General features: G+C 43.0%; 1 protein-coding gene across 2 annotated transcripts in view; it reads left to right on the plus strand.

Annotated features, from left to right (window-relative positions):
* Nucleotides 1-25,990, plus strand: part of fam49bb (family with sequence similarity 49 member Bb) — a 49,794-nt gene extending 23,804 nt beyond the window's left edge. For both annotated transcript variants that reach the window (XM_056299451.1, XM_056299452.1), the window contains exons 3-12: nucleotides 1,102-1,184; nucleotides 1,709-1,830; nucleotides 3,243-3,348; nucleotides 6,756-6,895; nucleotides 9,902-9,979; nucleotides 13,883-13,999; nucleotides 14,118-14,197; nucleotides 14,296-14,422; nucleotides 14,507-14,577; nucleotides 25,164-25,990. In XM_056299451.1, the coding sequence (XP_056155426.1) occupies nucleotides 1,112-1,184; nucleotides 1,709-1,830; nucleotides 3,243-3,348; nucleotides 6,756-6,895; nucleotides 9,902-9,979; nucleotides 13,883-13,999; nucleotides 14,118-14,197; nucleotides 14,296-14,422; nucleotides 14,507-14,577; nucleotides 25,164-25,227 (978 nt within the window). In that variant the 5' untranslated portion in view covers nucleotides 1,102-1,111 and the 3' untranslated portion in view covers nucleotides 25,228-25,990. The remainder of the gene's footprint in view (nucleotides 1-1,101; nucleotides 1,185-1,708; nucleotides 1,831-3,242; nucleotides 3,349-6,755; nucleotides 6,896-9,901; nucleotides 9,980-13,882; nucleotides 14,000-14,117; nucleotides 14,198-14,295; nucleotides 14,423-14,506; nucleotides 14,578-25,163) is intronic.
* Nucleotides 25,991-26,843: the final 853 nt, after the last annotated feature.

Here is a 26,843-nt window from a genome sequence, read left to right on the forward strand (position 1 = left end):
CTCTGGCTGACGGTATTGTGCAGCATACTAGCGTAGGCAGAGTGTGATGGCAGCGGGTCTGTTTGACTGGTTAGCCTTCTCCAGGTGCTGCGGGTCCGAGGCGCTCGTCGGCAGCGCGGAGGATGTGTTGTGAAAGAACTGAGGGTTGAGTTCCCACGTTGGGTTTTGGCGCGAGATCGTCTCTGCTCCCCACACACTCCCCAAACAGTCGTCTTTTTCCTAGAATCAACTGTTTCTCAACCCCAACTTGACTTGAGGAATGTAAAAATAATTTATAGCCTGATGTCTTTCACATGTTTTGTACCGTGCCCTTGGGCTAATTGGTGAGGTCATGTCGTCTCTGTGCCACGTAGGGGATGCTGTTATTGATCAAATTGATATTTTATCGCTTATGTCGCCCCGTTGTTGGAACGTGTGTTTAACCTGTGTCAGTGCCACCGTGACATGTTCCCGCACATTTTATTGTACCTGCGGTATAAAATTACTCGGTGAGGTGATCTAAAAATTTCAGAGCCTTAAAACTTCTTCTGATCAACATATCAATGACGGTCGTTACGAACTGCCTTTGTTACCTTTCTGTTTAGCAACTCTTTGTTTTAAGATTAATTGGATGTGGCCTGCTCTGTACAGCCAGCGCCTACCTACCTCATGTGTAGGTGGTGAACATAGATTTAATAATAGCCTCATTTCCCCAAGGACGCTTGTGGGAATGGACTGTTTTGCATATACAGCTTAACAGCTCAGAGCTGATGGGAAAATAAACTTGGTGATACGGTAAACTCCCAGTCGGTTGGTTTCTTTATTCTGTGAGGACTCAGTTCTTATTTTGGGGTATCGGTGAGGGGGACTTTTTGGTTAGACATCTGGCTGGTAAACGCACGGGTACAGGAAACCTTCACCGGTGTGCATGAGCCTGGGCACATCTGGGGCATGAGGCCATTGAGTTCATACAGGCACCAGAGCAATGAGGCAGAACAAGAGCGGGGTACCTCTTAATAAAGTCTTGTGGTCGTGTGTCTGTGTTGAGCGTGTAAGCTCCACCTCTGCAAATCACTACTGCAGAAATGAATAATTCATTGTTTTTGCTCTCTTTCTTGACAGGTATTGTAACATGGGGAACCTCCTGAAAGTTTTGACGTGCACAGATCTGGAACAGGAGCCCAATTTTTTCCTAGATTTTGAAAGTGAGTTTATTTACACAATTGCCCCCCCTCCCCCTAGTACTGATTGCACGAATGTCTCTCTCTAGTATTACAAGTGCGCATCTCGAATTCTTCACCCCCCCGCTCTACTCAGCTTTTTACGCTGCACTCTTCCCAGAGGCGGTGCAGTCAAATCTGCTAGAAGAGCCGCTGCACTTTTCTACCATCCTGCTCCGCTATGCTGCAGTGCGTCTTGAATATCAATTGGGTCAGAGTTGCACCAAAAGCCCCCCTCCTCAAATATACAATGCTGAACTTCTGTCTCCATGCAGCACCTCGCCATGCCTTGACTCTGCGCCATAGTGTTCTCTTAACCAACAGATAGATGGCCCCAGTGGGTCAACTGGATCAGCAAAGTCCCATACAGTTTTTATTCAATATCTGTATGCGGAGTTATAAAGATGATTTATAAAGTTAATTTCATTGCCTTTTTAAAATATGAACAGCACGCCTCACTCCAGCGGACACGCCCCACTGACACTTCCCGATCTTTGTGCCCACTTTAGACGCCCAGCCCACAGAAGCAGAGCGAGAGGTGTGGGAGCAGGTGGATGTGGTGCTGAAGGACGCCAAGGGGATCCTGGACGAGCTGCAGGCGTATAAGGGAGCAGGCCAGGCGATCCGTGAGGTACGCACCCCCCCCCTTTTTTTTTTAAAAATACAAATGTCTGTCTCGCCTTCATTAAGCAAACGTCAGTACCATTAACCAACAGTACTAATGTACTGCTGGTTTTCTACTCTGCCAAGTATTCCTGCTGCCTAGGCTGGCAGATTTTAGACCTGGCACAACAGGTGGATGTAAATAAATGCAAGAGCCACACATTGGAAACAAGTATTGTGTTTGTTTTTTGTGTTGGAGAGAAAGATGGTCCAGATATGTGCCTGAACAAATGGTTCTGGCTACACCCTGGCCTAGTGCACTTCAGAAAATCTCACATTTTGTTGCTTTCATTAACCGGTTGTTTTGGATGCAAAGTAACTTACGGACCTGGAAAGGAAACTCGCTCGCTCAGTCATTACAATACTCATAATTATCAAATCCGTCTGCACGGAGGCAAGAAAAGGAAAACAAGACATGGCAGTGTTTGGATCGAAAATATAAACCAGTAAAAGAAAAAAAATCAAGACAATATAAGTGTGCATAAAACGATTAAAAACATAAAGCATAACATCCAGTAAAAACAGCACTAAAAAAAGATGCATTTTAATTCCCCCTTAAAACAATCCAGTGTTGGAGCAGTCTGCATACCCTCTGACAGACCAATCCACTGGCTGAGGCCACTTATGTCAAAAGACCTCCCAGCCAAATGGCGTGGTTCTGTTTTTTGGTGTAGTGCAACATAAAAAAGGCTGACGTTCCCTTTCAGACCCCCTCACGTGGTTCATACAATTTCTCCTTCTCTTCTGAGCTGCCTGCAACTTGTTTTCGGTGTGCCCTCATAAGCCTCAAGCCCACTGAACACATAAGCTCTGTGTATCCACCGGAAAACCTCTTTCAGGGAAGCGCCACCAGCTCCAGTACAGTAAGGTGAGCACCTGCATAGCACAGCCAGGCGGCCCGCTCACCGCGCTGGTCTCGAAAGAGGTCGGCTCCCCACACTGAGTCGAGCGTCCTTGAAGTGCACCGTTTCCATTGAAAGCCATACAAAAATAGTGCTTTTTTTCTTTTTTTAAACAGTCTTTGGTGGACATGCAACCTAAGTCTACTGAACACAAATTCACAAAGTTCTTACTTGTTTGGGCTCAATATCTATGACTCTGTGTCCCCTTGTTAACCTTTGGAGGGGGAAAAATTAGAAAAGGCTTTTCCCAATACAGCAGTATATATCCAGCTTAGTTCTTTGTCAAAAAGACCCTCAAATTGGTCCCAATACTCTTCTTTTTCACTGTTTTTGCCAGTTACGTGCAGCTTTATAGCTTACTCAGTTTTCAGAGGAAATTATCAGAATCCAAAATCATGACTTCTAGAGCTTCTAATATTTTAAATCTTTGATGGATGGTCTCTTTTTCTTTCTTTTTTTTTTGTATCTGATCTTTCAGGCGATCCAGAATCCTAATGATGATGCATTGCAGGAGCAGGCTTGGGCAGCTGTGGTCCCCCTGGTGGGAAAACTGAAAAAGTTCTACGAGTTCTCCCAGAGATTAGGTATGGATCCTGCTGTACCTCAGTGCATGCACATGGGCACTTTCCTATGTTGGACAGATATGTATTTTTTTCCCCTTAAATCAAGAAGTTGCGGCTTTGTCTGTACAGAGTGGTTCTGAAGCCATGCAGTATTGGCTTTTAGTTGTATGTTTTCAAATGTTGCTTAATTGCACAGACAAAAATGTCAAATTCAAGTAGATGATCACACGTTTGATGGTGTTTCGTAAAGTTCACAAGTTGATTTAGAAGCCTAAACTAGTAGACGGTACATGTCACAAATGATGCTCTGCTGTCAGCTTCCCTAGGTTTTCGGTAAGTGGCTGCTACCGTTTTATCCGGTGTTGCCGTGCCCACCGCAGCAGCTGGATGGAACACACATTGCGTTTTTTTTGTTTTTTGTTTTGTTGCGCCGCTCTTTCAGCTCAGTCGATTTTCCTTTTCAATTTTAAAGTATGTCAGTGAAGAGTTAAAATACACTTGTGAATATTAGCTACCATATTTCCATACCATATATCACATTATCTCTTCTTTAATCAAAATTTAAGTTTCCCAGAAAAAAATGACTGCTATATATTACATTACATTACAGTCATTTAGCTGACGTTTTTATCCAAAGCGACTTACAATAAGTGTATTTAACGTAGGAAATCAGGAGAACTCTATATGAACACACATCCACCCAGTAGCTCCATCTGTAGACTACTTTGTTTTCTGTCTTGTCAGCTCTGTCTAGCCATTTATAGAAGAATATATGTAGCACTATACATTAATACAAAACCATTTTGGCTCACTAACTGATCTAACTTAAATACGAAAACCCAGCATGTAAGCCAGTAACCTGCATGTCTGTGCGGTGGTGCTGGTGGACATTACAACCGTGAACCAGAAAAGACAAAATTGCGAGTTGGACAGATTTAACCGTTAAGGAGCAAATGGACATTCACCTTAAAATATTATATATTGTGTACAAACACAACCCCCCCATGACCTCAATTGTTTGCATGGGCATCTGCAACATTGACTGCTGAGCTGCAAAAATTAACACACATGCTCACACACACACACACACACATACATACATACATACATGCACACCCCCCACCCTTATATAAACATGCTTGTATGTGCGAGTCCCGCCTTGTTGCATTCATAAGCATGGTGTTTGCTTTGCACTCTACGCTGACCTCTGTGTGGAATGGGTTAAAGGCTAATTCATTAGCATAGTGAGGCGAAGGGGGGATTGTTAGCTTAGCAATCCCTGATTTACTTGTGACCCTGAGGCAGCGGTGGCTTGCCTGCCTTGCCTCAGTGACCTTAACCCCTTAATTCCATTGGTAGTGGAGAAGGCAGTCAATGGAGGCAGCAGGCGCCAGCCTGCTACAACTGTTATGTAATGAAGTAGGTCACCTCCTAGCCTTGGCTGCTGCTCTGCTTCAGCGCCCACCCTGACTTAAGGCTTCAGGGTTTGTGTTGGAGTGAGTTGCATACCAGGCAAGACGGGCAGTCTTGTGAGTCCAAGACCTTTCGCTGTAGGCTGGTTGAGCTATCTGTAGAGCTTGGCCTCAGGATGAAAGATGGATGATGTCGTGGAAGATGGTTTATACAATTAGCTTTGCTGGAAATATTTCCTCTGTTCCACTGTCTTCTTTCTCCTGTTGATTTGAATTGTTAGTTATTTCATTCCTGTCCAAAAAAGACGCCTATGGTACAACCTGACTTTCTGTCAACGGAGACCCACTAACTAGTAGGTGTGGTTCATATTCAACACACCGGTGCTTCGTGGATTGTAGGGCTTGTAGCTTCTCACCGTGCCTTGATCCTCCCGTCCCTGCTGTATGAGCAGTGTCTATGTGCTTGCATGCTGCTTGCCTGCTCTGCCGTGACCTGATGAGATCAGACGTCCTCCCCCTCCCCCCAACGCCAGACACACTAGAGTGGCTCATATCTGAGGGTCTGAAAGCAGCTCCGTCTTAACCTATGTTTTGACTGGGCCGGAGAGGAAAAACTGCATCACTAAGGCCATTTTTAATCAGGCACTTCGCTGCAAACGCTGGCCCAAGCAGATGGGGGTCATTACTGAATGGCAAACGTGCTCAATTTACTGCACTGCACTGCCAGCTCTCTGTCCGCCCTCCACAAACTCCCTTTCGATTATCTGAAGTGGACGGCGGAGTGATTTTTTTTTCCCTCCCTCACTTATGCTGATTTGCTCATTCACGTGTGAGCGACAGGAATTTTAAAAATGCACTTGGAATGAGTATGCGAAGGGTTCATTGGAAGTTAACGAGTCCATATAACCTAATTGAATGCAATTAGGTTTTTCTTCAGATGTTTTTCTTGTCTGTGTAATGTCATTAATGAAGCCTGTCTAAAGAGTCTAGACTCTTACGTTATAAATTACTTGTATCTGTAAAATAAATAAATAAATAACTCTTTTTTTTTTTTTTTACAAAATCCCTCCTAGAGCATCATGGTTGCTCAACCAGATACGCATCTTATCACATAGGCTCTGGACTCATCAGCATTCGACTTCAAATTAGGCTCAGGACCATTGCTGCCTTTGTTCCATCTTCTCTACACGCCCCATATTTTCTTTCTGTCGCCACTGTCCTGTCAGCTAATATTGGCAAAACATAACCTTGAAAAAATAAAACCACCTTGGTTTTTATTATAGAAGGCATTGTTATGAAGGAGGGGTGTTGGCGCTCTGTGCACTACTGCACCTTTTCCTGTCACTGTTCTCCACCACGTAGTTTATTACAAGTCTGTGTATACCATGTTAAGCCATGGCACAGGCTTTGTATTTACTTACTGTCAAAACAATAAGCGTAATCCTGAATGAATGAAACCCCAATCCCACCCCCATCTTGTGCCATCTAGCTAATTAGGCTCATGTCTCATCTCCGTCAGGGCAGGCAAGCTTCTCCGCACCCCTTAACCCTACCTCCCATACCCTCCCCCCCTTTCCCCACACTGGCACTGGGCCCCAGGCAGTTTGGGCCCCACCACTGCCCCATTATCTGCCCCTGTCCTAATCAAAGCACTTCAGCTGGCTGACATTTTGAGAAACTCAGTCAGCCTTGAATCATCATCACTTTTGGCTGCCGTTGTAATGCACATTAAGAGTGATACTTGAACCTTGCACCTCTGACCATGAGTATGCACCTAAATTGAGAGCCTTTTTATTGAAATATTTTGGACGTGATATATTTTGTGTTGGAAGAACCGACTTTGCACATATCTGGTAATAAATAGTAAAAGTCTGCCTTGGCCAGAAAAGTGTGAAATGTTGGAATATGCACTTCGTACAAAATGTTAGATGTGTCACACTGCCAAACTACCTCAGCTTTCCTCCTCGCTGACAAACTGTGTGCGTGTCTCTCTCTGTCTCTCTCTCTTCCTGACAGAGGCAGCACTACACAGCCTCCTGGGAGCTCTGACCAGCGAGACATACGACGACACAACTCAGCACCTGGAGCGAGAGCAAGCGCTGGCCAAGCAGTTTGCCGAGATCCTGCACTTCACACTGCGCTTTGACGAGCTTAAAGTGAGCTTCCCCTCGCTACTTCCCCAAGACACAAACATTCACACACACACACACACACACTCAGTCTCTCCTCTCATTTGTTTTTCCAAATGGTGTTTAGTTAATTGACCCGCTGCAAAATTTCCCCTTTGCAATATTTCCCAGAGTCCTGTGTCTCTTAGTTACTGTTGCTGTCCAATAAACTTTGTAGTTAAGCTCTGCTTTTACAACTTCACAGTCGCATCAGCTCAGTAAAAAAGGCTACGCCAACTGTAGCTAGCTCACCAACGGTGCAAGGTGCACCATTGGTGAGCTGATGGTTTCTTTTTCAAGCAGGCCCAGTAGTTAGCGCTGTTGCCTCACTGCAAAAAGGTCCTGACCTTTTTGCTGTGGACCTGGGATGGCCTGGGGTTTGAAGTTTAATTCAAGGCACCTGTGAGGGTTGGATTTGGATTTGGGGAAAAGTATTAGAAAAAACATTGTGTTTCTGTAGCGTGAGATAATGTGAATTGGTTTTACAGTATCACCAACAACACATTTTCGCCATTTCCACTTCTTTTTGCCATGTTTTTTACCAATCCAACATTTTCTGTTGCGAGTTGCCTGAACGCTGATTGCACATAGTGGGGGTGCTGAAGGAGTGTCAAATAAAGTAAGGGCAGGGGCAAGTTTATTTGTATAGCACATTTCCTATTCAAATGTGCTTTACATGAGGCATAAAAAGGCAAAATAAGAACAAGATAAAAAGAAATTGTAAAATGAAGTGTACACAATTGCTAGACACTGATTGGTGGATCGGTGTGTCGATCATTATTTTGTAAACAGACAGTTCTGGCTTTTATGGCCGTATTTCCCCTTGGGTCTACCCCCCCTTTTTCTCACCAATTATATCTGGCCAATTACCCCGCTCTTTTTGAGCCGTCCCGGTCGCTACTCCACCCCCTCTCTGCCGGTCCGGGGGGCGCCCTGACCGACCAGAGGAGGCGCTGAGAGATGCCCGACCAAGCCGGAGGTAACACGGGGATTCGAACCGCCGACCCCCGTGTTGGTAGGCAACGGAATAGATCGCTACAATACCCAGGCGCCCTCCCCTTGGGTCCATTTTAAGATCAGGTCCCGTAGGTGTTGCAGTTTAAGAACGGCTCTAACTTTGATATTCATATCATGATTGATAATTTTGTTGTAATTCCTAATAGTCTCCGCCTTTTTTTTCCCCAAGTTGTATTTTAAGGCAGTTTTGGTATTTGATATAATGCGTGCTAGGTGACTGTATAAATGAATGTAATGGGAGCCTCTGCCTTAAAGGTCTGTGTGCTTCCTGCTGCTCTGTTTTATCCATCCAAATCCAGCTTCGCCTTTGCTTTAACCTTTTGATCTTGTTACATTGTGCACTTTTTCCTCTGTTTCAAGCCAAAAGCTCACTGTAGCCTGAGAAGCCGCTGATGTCGTCTAATTAGGTATTAGTGCTGTGCAGCATTAAGCTCCAGCCGATGTGCAGATGATTAGCATCTAATTGGTGCCTTGATCCAGTCCCAGTACCTCTGGTGTTTCAATGCATCTGTAGAATGAGCAATAAGGGTCATTATGAGGAAAGATGTCCACCAACTGTAGTCCCCACTTGGGACTCCCAGGTCCTACTTTAATTTAAGTATGATGTTTTATAAATTACTGATGGATGGAAATCGCCAGAAAGCATGTTTTTTTTTCCCTTCTTCATTGAAATCAAGAAACCTCTCCTCACCAAGTATATAGCTGCTGAGTTGTCAAACCAGCACCAGGAATTTTTACGTGGATGTCAGTTGAATACCCATTGTTTAGGAGCCTCCATTAGTAATTAATGTATTAATCAAAACTGTCTGTCTTGTTTGACGGGGTGAACCGGCTCCCCCTAAATCCTTGCTACACCCCCCACTCCTTTGACATACACTCATAAATGTACCCTGACACCCTCAGGCACTTTGCCGCGACGTTCCAATTAGTGCCCACTACCCAGGCTGGCAAGATAAAAGCATTGAAGGTAGGGGGTACAAGGTGGCATGCCAGACCTATTCATCAATCTTTCACTCCCATCCATGGGCTGCTGACCTACTTAAAATGTCTGTGCCGCTCACAGCCCCTCCCTAACGAGGCGGCCTGTCTCTCCTGGTGTTAGGATGGACACAGACGGAGTACCAGTCTATTGTGGCAGGATTACCCTGCTGCCAGTATCGCTTTCGCTGTAATAGGCTAATGTAGAAATGAAGATAATTAGGCAAACGCTGAGCCCTCATTGGTTGAGCTGGTTGTCGACGACGGACGAGGCCTTCTGGTTGGTTAGTTCACTGTCGCAGGGTTCTGAGATGATTTGTATTTCATATGCACAAGTGTCATAACAATTAAACTTGTCAGTAAAATATGCCTTTTAGATTTTGGCCCGAGACTAGGAGTCTTTTAATTTGAGAGCCACTGTCTGACCAAACCAGTGAGGATGCACTCTTGTTTTTCTCCTCTGTGTGTGTCTGTCTGTGTGTGTGTGTGTCTCTCTCTCTGCACCACCAGTCTGAGACAACGTCCCTCTCCCCCCTCCTCTGCGCGCCATAACCCAGATTATCTCTTTGATCACCCCTGTAGTTGTTGACCCTCATGTCACAAAATATACTGACACACAGACCCATTTTGAAAGCTAAACGGCCACAATTTCCCTGACAAGGGGACAGAGATGTAGATGGAAAAAAAGGGATGAGTGTCTGTGGATTCAAATCAGCAAATAAAACTGTAATCGTATCAAGTGTTCTTTTTTATGTCAGTGGATCCCCCAAGCCATGTTTCTGCCTTGTTTGCTAAAAGCAAAGCATCATCTGTCATGACGATGGAGTGTTTCATCCAGAACTGAGTGTCCTGCTGCAGGCTGTGCCACCTACAAACACAGAGAAATCTCCTATTCTCTTTTTTTCTTTTTCTTTCTTCCTCCCCATCGCTCTCTCTCTAACAGTCGTGTCTCGACAGGTCCTTTTACTAAGCTGTATGTTTTAATGATTTTCTCCACAGATGACAAATCCTGCCATCCAGAATGACTTTAGCTACTACAGGAGAACCCTGAGCCGCATGCGGATCAACAATGTGCCGGTGAGAACATTAAGTACCTCTGTTCTTCGGGGGTGAGGGCAAAATGGGTAGCAGACATGTTGTGTCAGACCTGCTACTGCAAGCTGAGAAAACGTTAGCCTTTTTTATTCTTCTTTTGCGGTGGGTAATTGGAAAAAGGAATAATATCCAAAGATGTAATTGTGTGCCTTTAACTTTGACCCCAGTCACAACCAATTTCAGTGGAAATGCTCCATCTTGACCTATATCCCCTTTAAGTCCCACTGAAATTCACAATTTTTTATAACGGCAGAATATGTACGCAACATGCTGTCCTAATGTGTACTAACATGGAGCAAACAAAAAAAATCTGTGCCTATGAAAAATCTGTACCTATGAAAAATTAAATTTACATTAAAACTGACTTTAATGTTACATTGGTCTTATGAGTTCACCAGCTGCATCTGCCAGTACTACTGGTTATTCATCTATGAAGATAACTTATTTGCATGAAGCCAATCATGATTTTATTTATTTATTTTTTATAAATTTATTTCTGATTTTCTCCCAATTTAGTGTCCAATCGATCCCTATTTTAATTCAAACACCCACCCTCGTACTGCATGCGTTCGCCAACTGCATCTCTCCAGCCGGCAGTCTCGAAGGAGACCGCCTCCCCACTTTCGTGACAAGGCGACTCCAGGCTGAACCACTGTTTTCTCCGACACACACAGAGACGCATTCACATGACGAACACAAGCCGACTCCGCCCCCCTCCCGAAGACAGCGTTGCCAATGATTGCTGCTTCATTGAGTCCGGCCATAGTCGGATCTGACGAGACCGGGGCGCGAACCCCAGTCCCCAGTGGGCAACTGCATCGACACAAAGCCGATGCTTAGACCGCTACGCCACCGCGGACCCACATCATGATTTTATTTTGACATTGCATATGCATAAATAATTTGAAAAATTATGACTAGCATTACGTCGGCCTGGCAGCCGGACGGTACGTCAAAACAGAGCCATGGACTTTTTGCATGGATTTTAGCTTATGGAAATTGTGCACTAGCTTCAAGAGCTGTCTGGGCAGCTTTGAAAGATATTACCAAGTGTCACAATTGTTCCTTTTCGATGTTGAGTGGTTAACTGTTGGTAAATGGGGAACTAAGGCAGTGCTTCTCAACAGGTGGGCCCCGGGTTTCTCTGAGGCCTCCAGAGAAATCCATCTGCAACGCCACCACTAGGGTCAGTTCGGGGTCCGTAGAGCACAGTCTCTGATTAACTAGAGGAAATCCCCTATTTTCCCTCTTGGTATCTATGAGCATGCGTAACAGTGGGTAATATTATTGGTATTTTTCCTTTTTTTTTCAACTTGTTTTTACAGACTTGCACTTGTAATATGCATTTAAACTGGTAGGAAACAGTCAAAGACTTGCCGGTTTGCTTTTAATCAAATAACAGCGGGAACTCAGCCCAATAACCTAAAACCAAAGGAATCTGCTCCGAGCAGATCTGGTGTCTTGAGGGGTTCATATTGGGACCACTGAAATAGCTTCTGCTGTAAATGGAGTTCAAATACCTATTCATTCTCCTGTATTGTTAACGCCACGTTTCAACAGAACTATACCGTTTTAAGTGGCATCAAGGACATAAGGAGAACATAGTGGATACTTGGTGGAGGAGAATCTTAAATTTTTTAGTGTCCCTTTTATGAAGAAAATGAACTGAAACTGTCTGATGTTCTTCTTAGTTTTGATCTGTCTGACAGGCCGTTTTATTCCCCTGTACGAGAATATGCCATTAGGCAAATGGACCCAGACAATTGGCTGTTAGGACCAGTCACTCTCAAAGTGATATGCAGCCAGCCATCCGCCCCTATATATGAGCAGTGTTTTATTCACAGCTCAGACAATTGAATCATTGAGACATTTTCGATGAAACACATCTGTCTGTGGTGAACAGCAGTTCAATTCAAGTGTGATCTGTCATTGGTCCGTGCCACCCAGTTTCCCCTATGTCCCCCTGGATTCCTGCTTGGTGTGGGCGTGCCCCCCACTCATCCACGCCTGTCTTCCATCAAGTTCATCACAACCCCTGCAGTATATCTACCCCGGGTCTTTACCGACAGATCATTGCCTTGGCTACAGTTGGTAGTGAAATGCTTCAGGCCTCTCTAATTATTTTAGAGATTACTCCTCGTGCTTTGTTTACCTGTTTTCCTCATGTTATCCTGTGCTAATCGCTGTCTCCTCTCCTGTGCCCAGGATCATCTCCCACCTGCTTATCTGCCTGCCTTTGCCAGCCATCTCCCCTCTTATTTTGCCACCAGTCTCCACTTCCTTTTGTTAATAAATCCATCTCATTTTTTTTACCTTCAAGTCTATGTCAGCGCTTGGGTCCACTCTGCAAATCACGACATGATCACTATTTTTCTTTTGACTTGACTTTCGGGGAGATCATGTAGATAATTTTCCTTGTGTTCTCATTATGAAATAAATGCAGCCCTGAGGCAAAAGTTGTCCCCACTATTATTTTACAATGTAAGTGAGTTTAGAACATACTGTTCAAGAGACTACTTGTTATTCACCCAGTGTGTTCAGGCTGCTAGTCTAAATATTTGAGATCGGCTGGGTGCCAACATTTGTGTGTGCGGGAAAGCATGTTCCCTTCTGAAGTGCCTTTAAGCAAGACACTTGATTTTTACCAGCTTGAGTTCCCCCTTTTTGGCCTTTTGCTTCAACTATTCTCATGGAGAGGGGCAAGAAATGCAGCCAACTGCGACAACCTCTGTGTCCAGACTTTTCTCTCACCTGGCCTCTCCATCAGAGCTGCCGACTCACTTACTTCCTTCAAGATGGGCCTAAAAATGTTCCTCTCTAAGACCTTCTTCAATCCTTAATGGTCTCTGGTGGCACTTGGCTATGAATATGAATTGGCACAGGCTGTCACTATTGCACACATACTTAATTACCACCATTGCTACGGGTATCTACTTTTTAATCCTTTTTCTACTTGCACTTGATGGCATAATTTGCCTGTTTTCTAACTTCTGGAAATGTACATCTACTCTGCACTTAGGTTCTCCCATTCCTCACGTCTTGATGCTCGAAGACGCACTTACACTAAACACACTTGACTTGCATTCTTGGTACTGATATAGATACCGTATAGCACTCTATGATAGATGCTGTATAGCGTTCTATGATGCCAGTAGCTAACATGCATATTTCTTTGCTAATTGCTAGTCTTGTGATACTAGACAATCAGAGATCTCCGCCTACCAATGTCTGGGGACTTGTAAATGCAAGATAGTCACTGCAGCAGTGGCGAGAATGCCTGCTAACAAACCTACGCATACTGCTTTGGAAATCTAGGACACGCTTTCGCAGAAATTATTCCCCCCCCCCCCCATCCTCCTCTGTAGTGAAATAAACTGGAGATATAGCGAATCACTTTTAACACAGAGAGCTTTTTAAAACATTGAAAATGGATGCCCGGATGTGTAGTCCAGCCGGACAGATGAATCGCGTCTTGATAAAAAATGTTTGTTTTTAACGGATGAATATGTTTTGCCACAAACGTTGAAGGAGTTTTCTTCGATGACTGCGGCTGAGCCATCCTATAATGCACATGTTTGCTGGTACGACTTCTGCATGTCACCGGCCCAATATGAAGGGCCGTCCTAAAGACTTTGGATTGGTTCTGCAATGCAGATTTTATTTTTAAGGTCTCTAATTGTTTCCACCCAGTGTTAGCAGCGAAAGCTGGAAGACTTTCCTCGGTCTCTAATTGAGCGAAGCGTTTAGAGACTGACATGCGAGTCTAGCTAATTGCTGACTTTCTTCTATGTGGCTATGAATAAAGTGTCAACTAAAGGACTAATTGTAAAGGTAATTCCTCAATGAAGGTCAGTTATGATATCATTGTTATGAATCAATTTTCAGGCGGAAGGTGAAAATGAAGTCAATAATGAACTGGCCAATCGGATATCCCTGTTCTATGCGGATGCCACACCCATGCTGAAAACATTAAGTGACGGGACGACGAAGTTTGTATCGGAGGTAAGAGGGGCAAACAGTGACAAAAGTGTCCTGGCCACATTCACTGACTTGGCAGTGAGCACACCTGCGTAAAATTGATTTGTACTGTGAAGCTCATTCATTCCCTCTCTGCTTTCAGAATAAGAACTTGCCAATTGAGAACACAACAGATTGCTTAAGCACAATGGCGAGTGTCTGTAAAGTCATGTTGGAAACTCCGTAAGTAACATCAAATCTTAGTTACGTATGCATGGACGCTCCATCTATTGTTCAATACCTTCAGGTGTGTAAAACCTCTATGTCCTATGTCTTTCCAGCGATTACCGTAGTCGTTTCACCAGTGAGGAGACTGTGTCATTCTGTCTCCGGGTGATGGTGGGGGTCATCATCCTGTATGATTACGTTCACCCTGTTGGAGCATTTGCAAAGTCCTCCAAAATTGATGTGAGTACAGCTGTAATTGCTCGGAGACCTCAGGTCACACTTTGTTGTGATTCAGGCTAACAGGCTGGTTTTTTTTTTCTCCAGATGAAAGGCTGCATTAAAGTCCTCAAAGATCAGCCTCCTAATAGCGTCGAAGGTCTTCTCAACGCTCTCAGGTAAGGCTTGTCCGATTTTGTGTCCAATGTTAATATTTGGACAAATTTTGGGTTACTCATTTATTCGTCAGTGTATCCCTCACAAATAGGAATACATGGATATGTAGCTGTAGCCAAGCACGGTTTATGTAATGTAATATTGATTCAGTTCTACTAATAAGCACATTTTCTGCCTCGCCAGTCATGACTTCAAAGGTGAAGTAAGGAATCTTCCCGAGAAAGGAATTATTTCTATTCAAAGAGCATATTCATCAGATTCAAAATTGCAGTATCAATGTTGTGAATGCATTTAAAATCAAACTATTTACATGTTTACTTCCCTCAATGTATAACACCAAGGGCAAGGTTGTAGCTTTTAATTGTGCATACCAGGCATACTTGTGCATTCCTGTGCATATGCTGGAAAAACGTGGTATTCACACCACAGGATGAACTGTCTTCTTCTGATGTGGTTACTAGCGCCACATTCAATAGTGGCCTAAAGCTACATTACTGAGCTTTAAATGAAAACAAGAATTCTGAGTTGATTGTGGGTAAGTGCTGTTCATTTAAATGGGGAGAAACCTCTCCTTTGGTTCATTTATTCACAATATATGTCTGTGATTGTTTGCCTGTTATGATATGCCTACTTCCTCATATAGACTTGTCATTTATTTATTTATTTGCAAAGGTCAGTAGAAGTTTGGTCGGCTGTGCTTAGTGTCACACGCTGCGCCCTCTCTCTTGGATCTGGGTTATGAACTGAAACCTTTTACAGAGCTTCAGAGAATTGTATCTGACAACGTTGTCCCATACCATCTCCCAAATTTAAGTGAAACGCTATTTGGTCACAGCTGCTCAAACTGACAAGGCCATTTCAGAGGCAACCTCACATCTGTATCTCACTCTGAGGCCTGAGGCGTGGTGGTGCCTGGGCCGCATGAGATCACTGGAACTGTAGCGCAACCTGCCACCCTTACCCGACCTTCTTTTTGAGGTTCAAGGTTTGTTAATTTAAGGTGCATTATCACCAGCGAGGGTCTCATCACAACCCACAGTCAAAGGACAACGGGATGAAATGTTGCAAAGACTGAGCATCACATAGAAAAGGGTATTAGTTAGAAGGATGATTGACGTAATGATGAAATAAGTACAACAAGAAATATAGAATATGAAAAATACTGGGTTTCCAGTTCTGCCACCGAGGGGATGATAGCCTAATTTTCGAGTTCCACGGCGGTTTTGAGAACTAACCCCAAAAACTTAAGTTCTGTTAACCTTAGTGAAGTTTCTGTCGAACAATGAAGAATGGGGGTAATACTAGATGTAGGACAATGATGAACGTGATGGAAAATGATCCCAAAGTGAGGCGAGGCAGCCGAAGTAGCTCCCAAACTCATATCTACATGGCGAAGATGGCACCGAAGTTAGCCTGCGATGTATTCTCAGCGAACTCTGGGAGTTCAGAAGAGACAACAAGGTACAGCTCTCCAACATTAAACAAGAACCAAAGAGAACAAATGACAGACTGGACGAGGCAGAGGGGAGAATTAACGAAATGGAATCCGTGCTTCAAGCAACATCAACGCTAATCAAGCGGCTAATGCAGCGCCAGGCTACCCTGGAAGCCAGGCTGATAGACCAGGAGGGTCGAGCACGGAGAGATAATTTAAGGATTTAAAGAGGGCACCGATATGGTTGGCTTTATGGATAACTTGTTTAAAAGCGCGTTGGACCTTCCCCGTGACAAAGACCTCGGAATTGAGCGGGCACACAAGACCTCGGAATTGAGCGGGCACACCGGGCATTAGCACTGAAGCCCAACGGCCTGCAGGCAAAGCCCCGATCTATAGTGGTCAAGTTCGGGAGTTATCGGATGAAAGAGGAGGTGCTCTGGAGAGCCTGGCAGAAAAAAGAAGTGTTCTGCAACAATGCCCGCTTTTACGTCGATCGTGACTTCCCCCCTGAAGTGCTTAAGAAACGCAGTGAATATGCTGAAGCCAAGAGAGTTTTGAAAGAAAAACAAATAAAGTTTCAGACACCGTACCCTGCAAAGATGCGGGTCTGCTACGACGACGGCACCCGGCTATACAAGGATGCTACGGAGGCAACGAGGGATATAGCTTCATGAGGCTTCCCAGTGACTGTGGTGAAGTCCTCCACCACTCCGGATCAAGAAGAGATCAGGCTCCTGTCTATCTGGCAGGTGACGGGGAGATGGCATGACCGGGGTGGAGATCAGGAACTCGACTAAGCGGAAGGCGGCACACAGCCCAAGAAAAACCTCCTCTCTAAATATAAAGAAATACTCCAGAAATTCAGAAGGCGATCCCCTGAAACAGGAGACTGATGGAGTACAGTTTTGGCCCAAATGCAGATAAGTTTGATCTGATTTCTGAGTGGTATGCCTCACCATGGTTATTTACACTCACCGGCCACTTTATTAGGCACACCTGTCCAACTGCTCGTTAACGCAAATTTCTAATCAGCCAATCACATGGCAGCAACTCAATGCATTTAGGCATGTAGACATGGTCAAGACGATCTGCTGCAGTTCAAACCGAGCATCAGAATGGGGAAGAAAGGTGATTTAAGTGACTTTGAACGTGGTATGGTTGTTGGTGCCAGACGGGTTGGTCTGAGTATTTCAGAAACTGCTGATCTACTGGGATTTTCACGGACAACCATCTCTAGGGTTTACAGAGAATGGTCCGAAAAAGAGAAAATATCCAGTGAGTGGCAGTTCTGTGGGCGAAAATGCCTTGTTGATGCCAGAGGTCAGAGGAGAATGGCCAGACTGGTTCGAGCTGATAGAAAGGCAACAGTAACTCAAATAACCACTCATTACAACCGAGGTATGCAGAAGAGCATCTCTGAACGCACAACACGTCGAACCTTGAGGCAGATGGGCTACAGCAGCAGAAGACCACACCGGGTGCCACTCCTGTCAGCTAAGAACAGGAAACTGAGGCTACAATTCGCACAGGCTCACCAAAATTGGACAATAGAAGATTGGAAAAACGTTGCCTGGTCTGATGAGTCTCGATTTCTGCTGCGACATTCGGATGGTAGGGTCAGAATTTGGCGTCAACAACATGAAAGCATGGATCCATCCTGCCTTGTATCAACGGTTCAGGCTGGTGGTGGTGGTGTAATGGTGTGGGGGATATTTTCTTGGCACACTTTGGGCCCCTTAGTACCAATTGAGCATCGTGTCAACACCACAGCCTACCTGAGTATTGTTGCTGACCATGTCCATCCCTTTATGACCACAGTGTTCCCATCTTCTGATGGCTACTTCCAGCAGGATAACGCGCCATGTCATAAAGCTCGAATCATCTCAGACTGGTTTCTTGAACATGACAATGAGTTCACTGTACTCAAATGGCCTCCACAGTCACCAGATCTCAATCCAATAGAGCACCTTTGGGATGTGGTGGACCGGGAGATTCGCATCATGGATGTGCAGCCGACAAATCTGCAGCAACTGCGTGATGCTATCATGTCAATATGGACCAAACTCTCTGAGGAATGTTTCCAGTACCTTGTTGAATCTATGCCACGAAGGATTAAGGCAGTTCTGAAGGCAAAAGGGGGTCCAACCCGGTACTAGCAAGATGTACCTAATAAAGTGGCCAGTGAGTGTATATAGCTACATATAAATCCTACAGTTCTATTTTCTAACTAATTAAGAGTCGGGACTGGTTAATTGGCAAACTGTTTTGTTTTGTTTTTTTCTTCCCTCTCTATAATCTCACTATTATTTACAACTTTATTTGGGCATTGGCTAGCATAAGGCCACACCTTAGGCACCCACCTCTGTTGCAACATGGGACATTCCCTTATCGGGGGCTTTGACTTTACAAAGCCCCCGTAAGGCTCTTTTGAAACGAGCATCAATCTCGGAAACAACTGTTGATAACTGTTTCGGTGGAGTTTTGTTAAAAATTGTTTTGACTTAGTTCTTGTTCTGTGAAAGTGCCCTGGGACAGCTATTTTTGTTGTACAAATCTAATGCCAGTAGAGACATCGGGAGAGGTTTATTTGTGGTAATTGATGTAGGAGACTATGAAGAGGAAGAGCGGCCAGAGAAGAGGAAAAGAGGAAGGCCAAAGAGGAGGTTTATGGATGTGGTGAGGGAGGACATGCAGGTGGCTGGTGTGACAGAGGAAGATGCAGAAGACAGGAAGAAATGGAAACGGATGATCCGCTGTGGCGACCCCTAACGGGAGCAGCCAAAAGAAGTAGTAGTAGTAGTAGTAGTAGTAGTAGTAGTAGATGTAGGGGACTATGAGTAAGCAAGTCCTTAAAGTCATTTCATTTAACATGAATGGGATTTTAAACCCAGCTAAGAGAAGTCAGATACTGCCAAAAATGAAAAGAGAAAATGCACAGATAGTGCTCTTGCAAGAGACGCATCTCACTTCATCAGAACATGAAAAACTAAGGTGTATTATTCATCCTATAAATCAGGTCATAGAAGAGGCGTAGCAATTTTAATATCACAAAAAGTACCATTTGAACAACTTTCAGAGGTCTCGGACAAGGACGGGAGATATATATTAGTCTCAGGAAAAATAGATGACACTATCATAACACTGGGTAGCATTCATGCCCCCCCGGAAGTGATTTTGCTTTTTACAGAAATATATTTGATTTGATGATAGGGGCCACAGGAATTGTCATATGTGGTGGAGACTGGAACATACGTCTCAACCCAAAACTAGATTCATCAAAAAACTCATCCACTACATTATTACATAGGAAAATTAATGTTCTAATGGCAGAATTGGGCATATTAGATATTTGGAGTGATTTTTTTCCATCAGGCTGTGATTATACTTTTTATTCATGCCCCCATGATGTATACTCAAGGATAGATTATTTTTTTGTGTTAAAGAGAGACAGCCATAGAATGCATAGCTGCAATATTGGAAGTATTGACTTATCCGATCGTGCATCTCTCTCTCTTGCACTATACATATCAGAGATAACCCGGGGAAACATTGTGGAGGCTAAATACAAGTGTCCTAAACAACCCACAATTTAAGACCCAAATGACAGAGGAAATAAGACATTTTCTAGAAGAGAATGATAAGAGAGAGGTTGATTCGGCTACAGTATGGGATACCTTAAAAGCAGTCGTTAAGGGGGAAATTATATCTTTGTGTACATAAAAAGAAAGAAAAACAAGACTAATAAACCTTAATAAAGAATTAAAAGATCTTGAGACACAACATAAAAGGGAACAAAAACCGAATCTGATGACAAAAATAAAGAAAATCAGAAATGAAATAAATATATTGTATTCACGGGAAATTGAAAAAAGATATTTATAAAACAGAAATACTATGAGTCAGGCTCAAAATCAACTAAACTTTTAGCAAGGAAGCTACAAAAACAACAAGCAGATAACACAATATACAAAATAAGGGGCCCGGACTCTTAAGACTATACAATATAGACAAGATGAAATACAAAAAACGTTTAAAAAGTACTACAAGTCCTTGTACACACAACCCTGCTTAGAGGACGGGCAACAAATTGGAAAGTTCCTTGATTCTCTCAATTTACCTGTTCTATCAGAGGAACAAAATCAAACATTAACAGCTGCAGTAACTGAGACAGAGCTAAACAGTGCAATCTCCAGGCTCAAAGCGAATAAGTCACCCGGTCCAGATGGCTTTCCATCAGAGTGGTATAAGGCTTTTCGACTCGAGTTAATACCAAACCTGGAAGTGATCTCAGTTATCCCAAAGGAGGGAAAGGACAGATTAGAATGTGGATCATACAGACCAATTTCAGTGCTGAATGTTGATTACAAATTATATACAGCCATCCTTGCCAAAAGACTGGAAAAGATCCTTCCCCAGCTTATACCCAATGACCAGACTGGGTTTATCCCACAAAGACAAGCTCACAATAATATTAAACGATTGTTGCACATATTAAACCATATCCAACAGAATAAATTGGAAGCCCTCTTAGTTAATCTGGATGCTGAGAAGGCTTTTGATTCAGTGAGTTGGCCGTTATTATATAACGTTCTTGAAAAATTCGGTCTGCACAAAAACTTTGTAAAGGGCATCCGTACGTTATACAATAAACCATTAGCCCAAATAAAATAAATGGGTACCTTTCAGACACTATTATATTAGAGCCTGGTTCGAGACAAGGGTGCCCAATCTCACTGTTACTCTTTGCGCTTGATATTGAGCCTCTTGTACAGTGGATAAGGCAGACTGAACGCATCAAAGGCATCTGCATACATGAAGAAGACCACAAACTGGCATTGTACGCTGATGATATTTGGATTTATTTAAGTAAACCCCCGAACTCATTTTCCGAATTAATGAGACTTCTAGAAACATTTGGTAGATATGCAGGATACAAACCAAATATAAAGAAAATGCAAAATTTGGCTTTTAATTATACACCCTCAAAACACCTTAGGGAAAAAAAGTCCACCTTAATTGGATTCAGAACTCATTGAAATATTTAGGAATATACTTACAGAAAAAAATCTCAACACTGGCAGAGATAAATTATAGTCCCCTCTTAACAAAAATTAAAGACGACATACACAGATGGAATGCTGCCTCTGTCCTTGGTCTCTGTCATCAAATTAATTCTGTAAAGATGAACATCCTTCCACAGTATGTCTATTTATTTCAAGCACTCCCTGTAGAAATTTCTTCAAAACAATTCTCCGAATTGAATAAGATCATTTCCAGATTTATTTGGCAGGGGAAAAAAACAGGGTTAAACTCAAAACTCTACAACAGGGGTCGGGAACCTTTTTGACTGGGAGAGCCATAAAAGCCAAATATTTCTAAATATATTTCATTGAGAGCCATATAGTATTTTTAACGTATAATAAATTAAATATGTCTTACTTTTAATGCGACTTCTGGTGCTGCATGGTTTTGCTGATGGCCTTGTAGTCTGGTTCATACGTGGTGAGGTTGAGCTTCATGCAGGCGTTGAGGCTTCCATCAGTTAAACGTGAGCGTAGGTTGGTCTTAATGTTCCTCATATGCGAGAAAGACTGTTCACATGCATATGTAGAGCCAAACATGGTCAATACGGCAATACTCACACGCTGCATTGTGTGGTATGTCACAGGAAGCTCGTTCCAAGTTTTAAGAATCAGCTGGTCTTCAGGTTGAAGATTTTTAATTTCTGTCCACTTGTGTTCCCTCGCCAGCTCTGCTCGCTGTCGCGCAAGACTTTCCAACTCTCCATTAAGTGACTTGAACTTACTCATCCACATGTCTGATGCCTTCAGGTCAGCAACTTCCAGCTCAAAGTCTCCGATAGAGACCCCGGGGATGCATGTCAGGTCGATTTTGTCCACTGCACACTCATGTGGATGAGTGATAAACTTGAAAAGACCAGTGCGCGCACGAAATTCTCCAAAACGTGCTTTGAATGACTGCAGGAGATTGAACGTAAAGCCAGCTAGCTGCTGGAGATCCAGATGTTGAGTGGAGTCACTTGCTAAGCATGCATCTCTAAATTGTTGCAGTCTTTCAAAGTGCAGAAGACGACCTGTTTCAATGTCCCTGAGAAAGACTTCCAGCTTGCTTTCAAATGCAAACACTGCTTGTTGAAGGGATGAGATTGTATTTCCAACACCTTGCATTTTCACATTGAGCTGGTTCAGATGGCCAGTTATGTCCACGAGATAGTGAAACTGCAGGAGCCAGTCAGTGTTGTCTAGCTCAGGATGCTTGACGCCTTTCATTTCAAGAAAAGTCCAGATTTCACTCAGGCAAGCTGCAAAACGGCTGAGCACCTTCCCCCTTGACAACCAACGCACGTTGCTGTGTAAAAGCAGACCGGGATAATGATTCCCAACTTCTTCTAACAGAGCTTTAAACTGGCGATCATTTAAAGCTCGGGCAACAATAAAGTTGACCACTCGAATGACCAGAGACATCACCTCGCCAAGCTCCTGGCCACACGTCTGAGCGCAAAGCGCCTCCTGGTGCAGGATGCAATGAAAACTTAGGATGGCTCTCTTTTCATGTTCACGGAGAAGCGCTACAAATCCTTTGTTCTTCCCCAACATACAGGGTGCACCATCAGTACAGACAGAAATAAGTTTATCCATCGGTAGTTTTTTTTCTTTAGCAAACTCCATGAAAGACATGAATAAATCCTCTCCTCTTGTTGTCCCTTTCATTGGCAAAACAGCCAAGCTTTCCTCACGCAGTGTGTCACCTGCAGCATACCTGGCAATAATACTGCACTGAGATAGATGGCTAACGTCTGTTGACTCATCTAACGCGAGAGAAAAGTATGTCCCGGCGTTTATGTCCTTAATTTGTGTTTCCTCGACTTGACTTGCCATCATGATGCTACGATCGTGCACAGTTCTTGCTGACAGGAGCATGTCTTTTATTCGTTTGATTATCTTGTCTTTATTTGGGAAGTCATCAAACAGTTCATTGGCCACATCAAGTATGAATGTTTTGGCGTACTCGCCATCTGTGAATGACTTTCCATTCCTTACTATTGCCAAAGCCCCCGCAAAGCTAGCGGAATTCCCGTCACCTTGCTTGGTCCACACACGTAGTTGCTGCTGACTCGTCTGCACTCTCCGCTGTAGCTCCTCGCATGCCCTTTTCCTGCTGTCCCCCGCTGGAGATTTCGATGCAAATGAAGCATGGTGCGTATCGAAGTGCCGCTTTATATTTGACCGTTTCATCGATGCAATTTTATCATTGCATATTAGACATACCGCAGATCCTGCTCTCTCCACAAATGCAAATTCCTCTGTCCACGCAGCCTGGAATGCACGGTAATCATCGTCTTTTTTTCTTTTCGCCATCTTTTCCGTTACAAGGGTTGAAGCGGATAAACTAGTTGGCTATCTGATAAAATTGATTTCTTCACCTTTACAATGACCCGGACATGCTCGCGAGCCATTGGTTCCCGACCCGACCCACGGGTGACCCGTGACCCGTGAAATTTATCTTCAAAACTAATTTCTGTTTACTTTAAAATGACACAGTATTATTAAGAAATATCACAAGTATTTTAAAATCAGTTCCAAACTGATTTTTTTGAAAAAAAAATAATTTTCAACTCAAAATTGTCTGGGAGCCATATGCCGTCACCGGAAGAGCCATATATGGCTCGCGAGCCATAGGTTCCCGACCGCTGCTCTACAACTACCAAGGGAGAAAGAAGGAATGTCATTACCCTGTTTCAAGGATTATTTTTATGCAGCTGAGACTAAACCCTTTATCAACATATGTAACCCAACATTTCATGCCAGGTGGAAAAATATTGAACTCTCCATTATGAATGATCCTCCAATTCATGCAGTACTGGCTCACAGACATTTAGGGAGGTTTATAGATAAGGTGCAAAATTCATGGATTAACGCCCAACTAAAAATCTGGAATATGATAAGAGAAGAATATAAACTGGGCCATACATTACAAATAATTCAGTGGTGTACCTATGATCTTGAGTTCAAGCCTAATAAAATGGATTATAGATTTAAGTCCTGGATTTCAAAAGGAATAACAACATTCTATTCCCTAACAGAAAAGGCACACTTAAGACTTTGAAAACTTGAGGAAAGAATATGATCTTGAAAAATCAGATTTTTATAGATATCTCCAGATACATAATCATTTTGAACATAACATTAAAGATAAAACAGACTTCAATTATCCTATACTGAGGATATTTATTGGTGCCTATCAAAAAGACTCAAATAGGGGTGTTATCTCGAGATTTTATGAAGGCCTTATGACAAAAAAATCCCACGCTACAGAGTACATTAAAGAAAAATGGGGGGAAAAGAAGGGAACTTTACAATATCAAATGAGGATTGGCTTGATGTATGTAAATTCCAGTGGAATTTTTTTTTTACTCATACGTTTAAAATAAAAAAAAACCCTGAATGGCAGAGGAAAAGGAAACTGTTATTGTTTTGATATACATTTTATATACTGCTGTGAAAAATAAAGAATTAAAAAAAAATGTGAAAAATACTAGTAATTGCATTAGAAATAGTAAAAGCAACCAAACAAAAAGGTCCAGATGTGTAAAAGCTGTGTTGAGCCGGCCAATAAGGCTAAGGTAGACTGTAATAAAGCGAGTAAAGATTGGTTTCCAGTCTGGACTTAAAAACAAATGCAGCTTGTCGAACAAATGCAGGAAGTGTGTTTCAAAGGCTTTGGGTGTGGTGGGCCAATGCTCTGCCCCTTGTCTGTCTATTTGTTGATTTTTGGAGTTACTATTTTGGAGTTGGTTGCCAGCATCCACAGAGCATGAGATGGCACATATGGACTCAGTGAGATCCATCACGGATGCTATAAACCATTCATTTAAGGCTTTATCCATTTAAAAAAAAAGAAAGAAAAGAGAATCTTGAAATCTGCTCTGGCTTGTGTTGGAAGCCAGTGGCTGTTGCAGCTAGAAAAGTGCTATATAAAATAAAACTTGGTTGACTGACTGATGATCACACATCACTAAAGTAGACTTTCTCTTTGACAGTTGGTGTTGAGATATTTTAGATGCAGGTAGACGCCAATCGCTTCTGTAGTTACTGACGTGTGCGTCACTGCCTGTCTGTCCATCTACAGGTACACAACCAAGCATCTGAACGATGAATCGACCAACAAGACTATCAAGAGCATGCTGCAGTAAGACTGAGCTGCTACAACCGCTTGCCTCACACCCTGTTAGGGAGACACCACTCTCCTCCGAATGATGTCGGTGCACAGAATGTTTTTCGCTTTTTTTTTTTTCTTATTTTTCTTCTTATAAGGAACAAGAGCTATAGCTCCGTCCCCTTTTTATAATGCAAAATGCTACTGCCATTATGTGCATCTTTTTCCGTGCCAAAAAAGATGATGTTGCAGAGATGTAATGTTTTCGATGAGGCCATACAACAATGGCAGCTAATGAAAGCATTGTGGATTCTCTGGTGTTTTTTTTTTTTTTTTAGTTTTTTTTTTATATATATATAAATGTCTTGTTTTTCCCTATGTAAGGGACGGGAGTGCTTTGACTTGAAAATTTAAAAAGAGATATATAGAGAAGTATATATTATTTTTGTTTGATCTGTTATTTAATATTACATCTTCTGCATGATGAAAATGTCTTTTCCTCTATTTAAAAACTAATGGTTCTGTTTAAATTTGTCTGCTCTATTGTGCATTAAATGTTTTGTTATTGAAATGGTACTTGTCAAAATGAGATTATTAATGAGTACTATTTGTTTTATAAAAAAATTTTTTTTATGGGTCTTGATTTGTGCGTGTGTCCATTTCATGGTTGTGTTGTATTTTTCATTTGACATTTTAAACTGTGATGTGCGCAAATCAAATTACAGTCGGGAGTCTGTACTGTAAAATGGACAGTATGTTGCGGCTCGAGAAAAAAAGGTAAAATAAAACGAGAACTCTTGTTTTCTACAACCGACTCGTCAAGAGGTTTGTTCCTGTGTCTCGCCATTTCATGCACTTACAGAGGCCATGTTGCAGATGGGGTTTTATTTCTAATGTGTTTTTCCAATTGGAGTTTCTGTGTGTGTGTGTGTGTGTGTGTGTGTGTGTGTTTGTGTGTGTGAGACACACCCTCATGCAGCACCACTTAGCCTGGTGGTGAAGCCGAGCCAGAAGAGGTCACCATTTCTTTAGTCTCAGTTCTTGATTCAATAAAAAAAAAAACAACCTCCCATTACGGACACATGACTCCTTATGGGCAAATACTGGATCTCTGAAAAAAGGATTAGCGTCACAAAACAAATACGCACCCGGCCTAAACGCTGCCGGCGGAGGACCCGACTAAATCCAGGTTCACACCCAAAGACTGGAGGCAGCACTGTATGTTAATGATGCGTCCCTCTGCTCGTCTCATCGCCTCGTGTGTCCATTGTTTTGATGTGCAACGGGTTAAAAGAAACTCATCTTCCCATTCGTTGGCCATTTATTCTCCCAAAAACCCATCCATTATGTTCCAAGTCGTTCTCCCTTTCATGATTGTCTAGTTAATGGCTCATTAGGAATCATTAGGGTATAATCATAATGACAGGAGCTCTGTTCTCCTCATCGAGAGCCTTTTCCTGGATCCATTACTCATTTCTCTGTATCCTCCTTTGACATTAAAGGTTTTACTCCTCATGCTTGTGTCGCTCAATAAAAACTCATGGCACCGCCGTAAGCCTCTTCCCCGTGATCCATCTTTACTCTTTCAAAACGTTTGTACCAACCCGCCCCACCCTTCGTTCAGTAGTGTTGGAGTGAGAGAGATGGGGGCTA

This window comes from Lampris incognitus, chromosome 19 (assembly GCF_029633865.1).
Source record: "Lampris incognitus isolate fLamInc1 chromosome 19, fLamInc1.hap2, whole genome shotgun sequence".
NCBI lineage: Eukaryota > Metazoa > Chordata > Actinopteri > Lampriformes > Lampridae > Lampris > Lampris incognitus.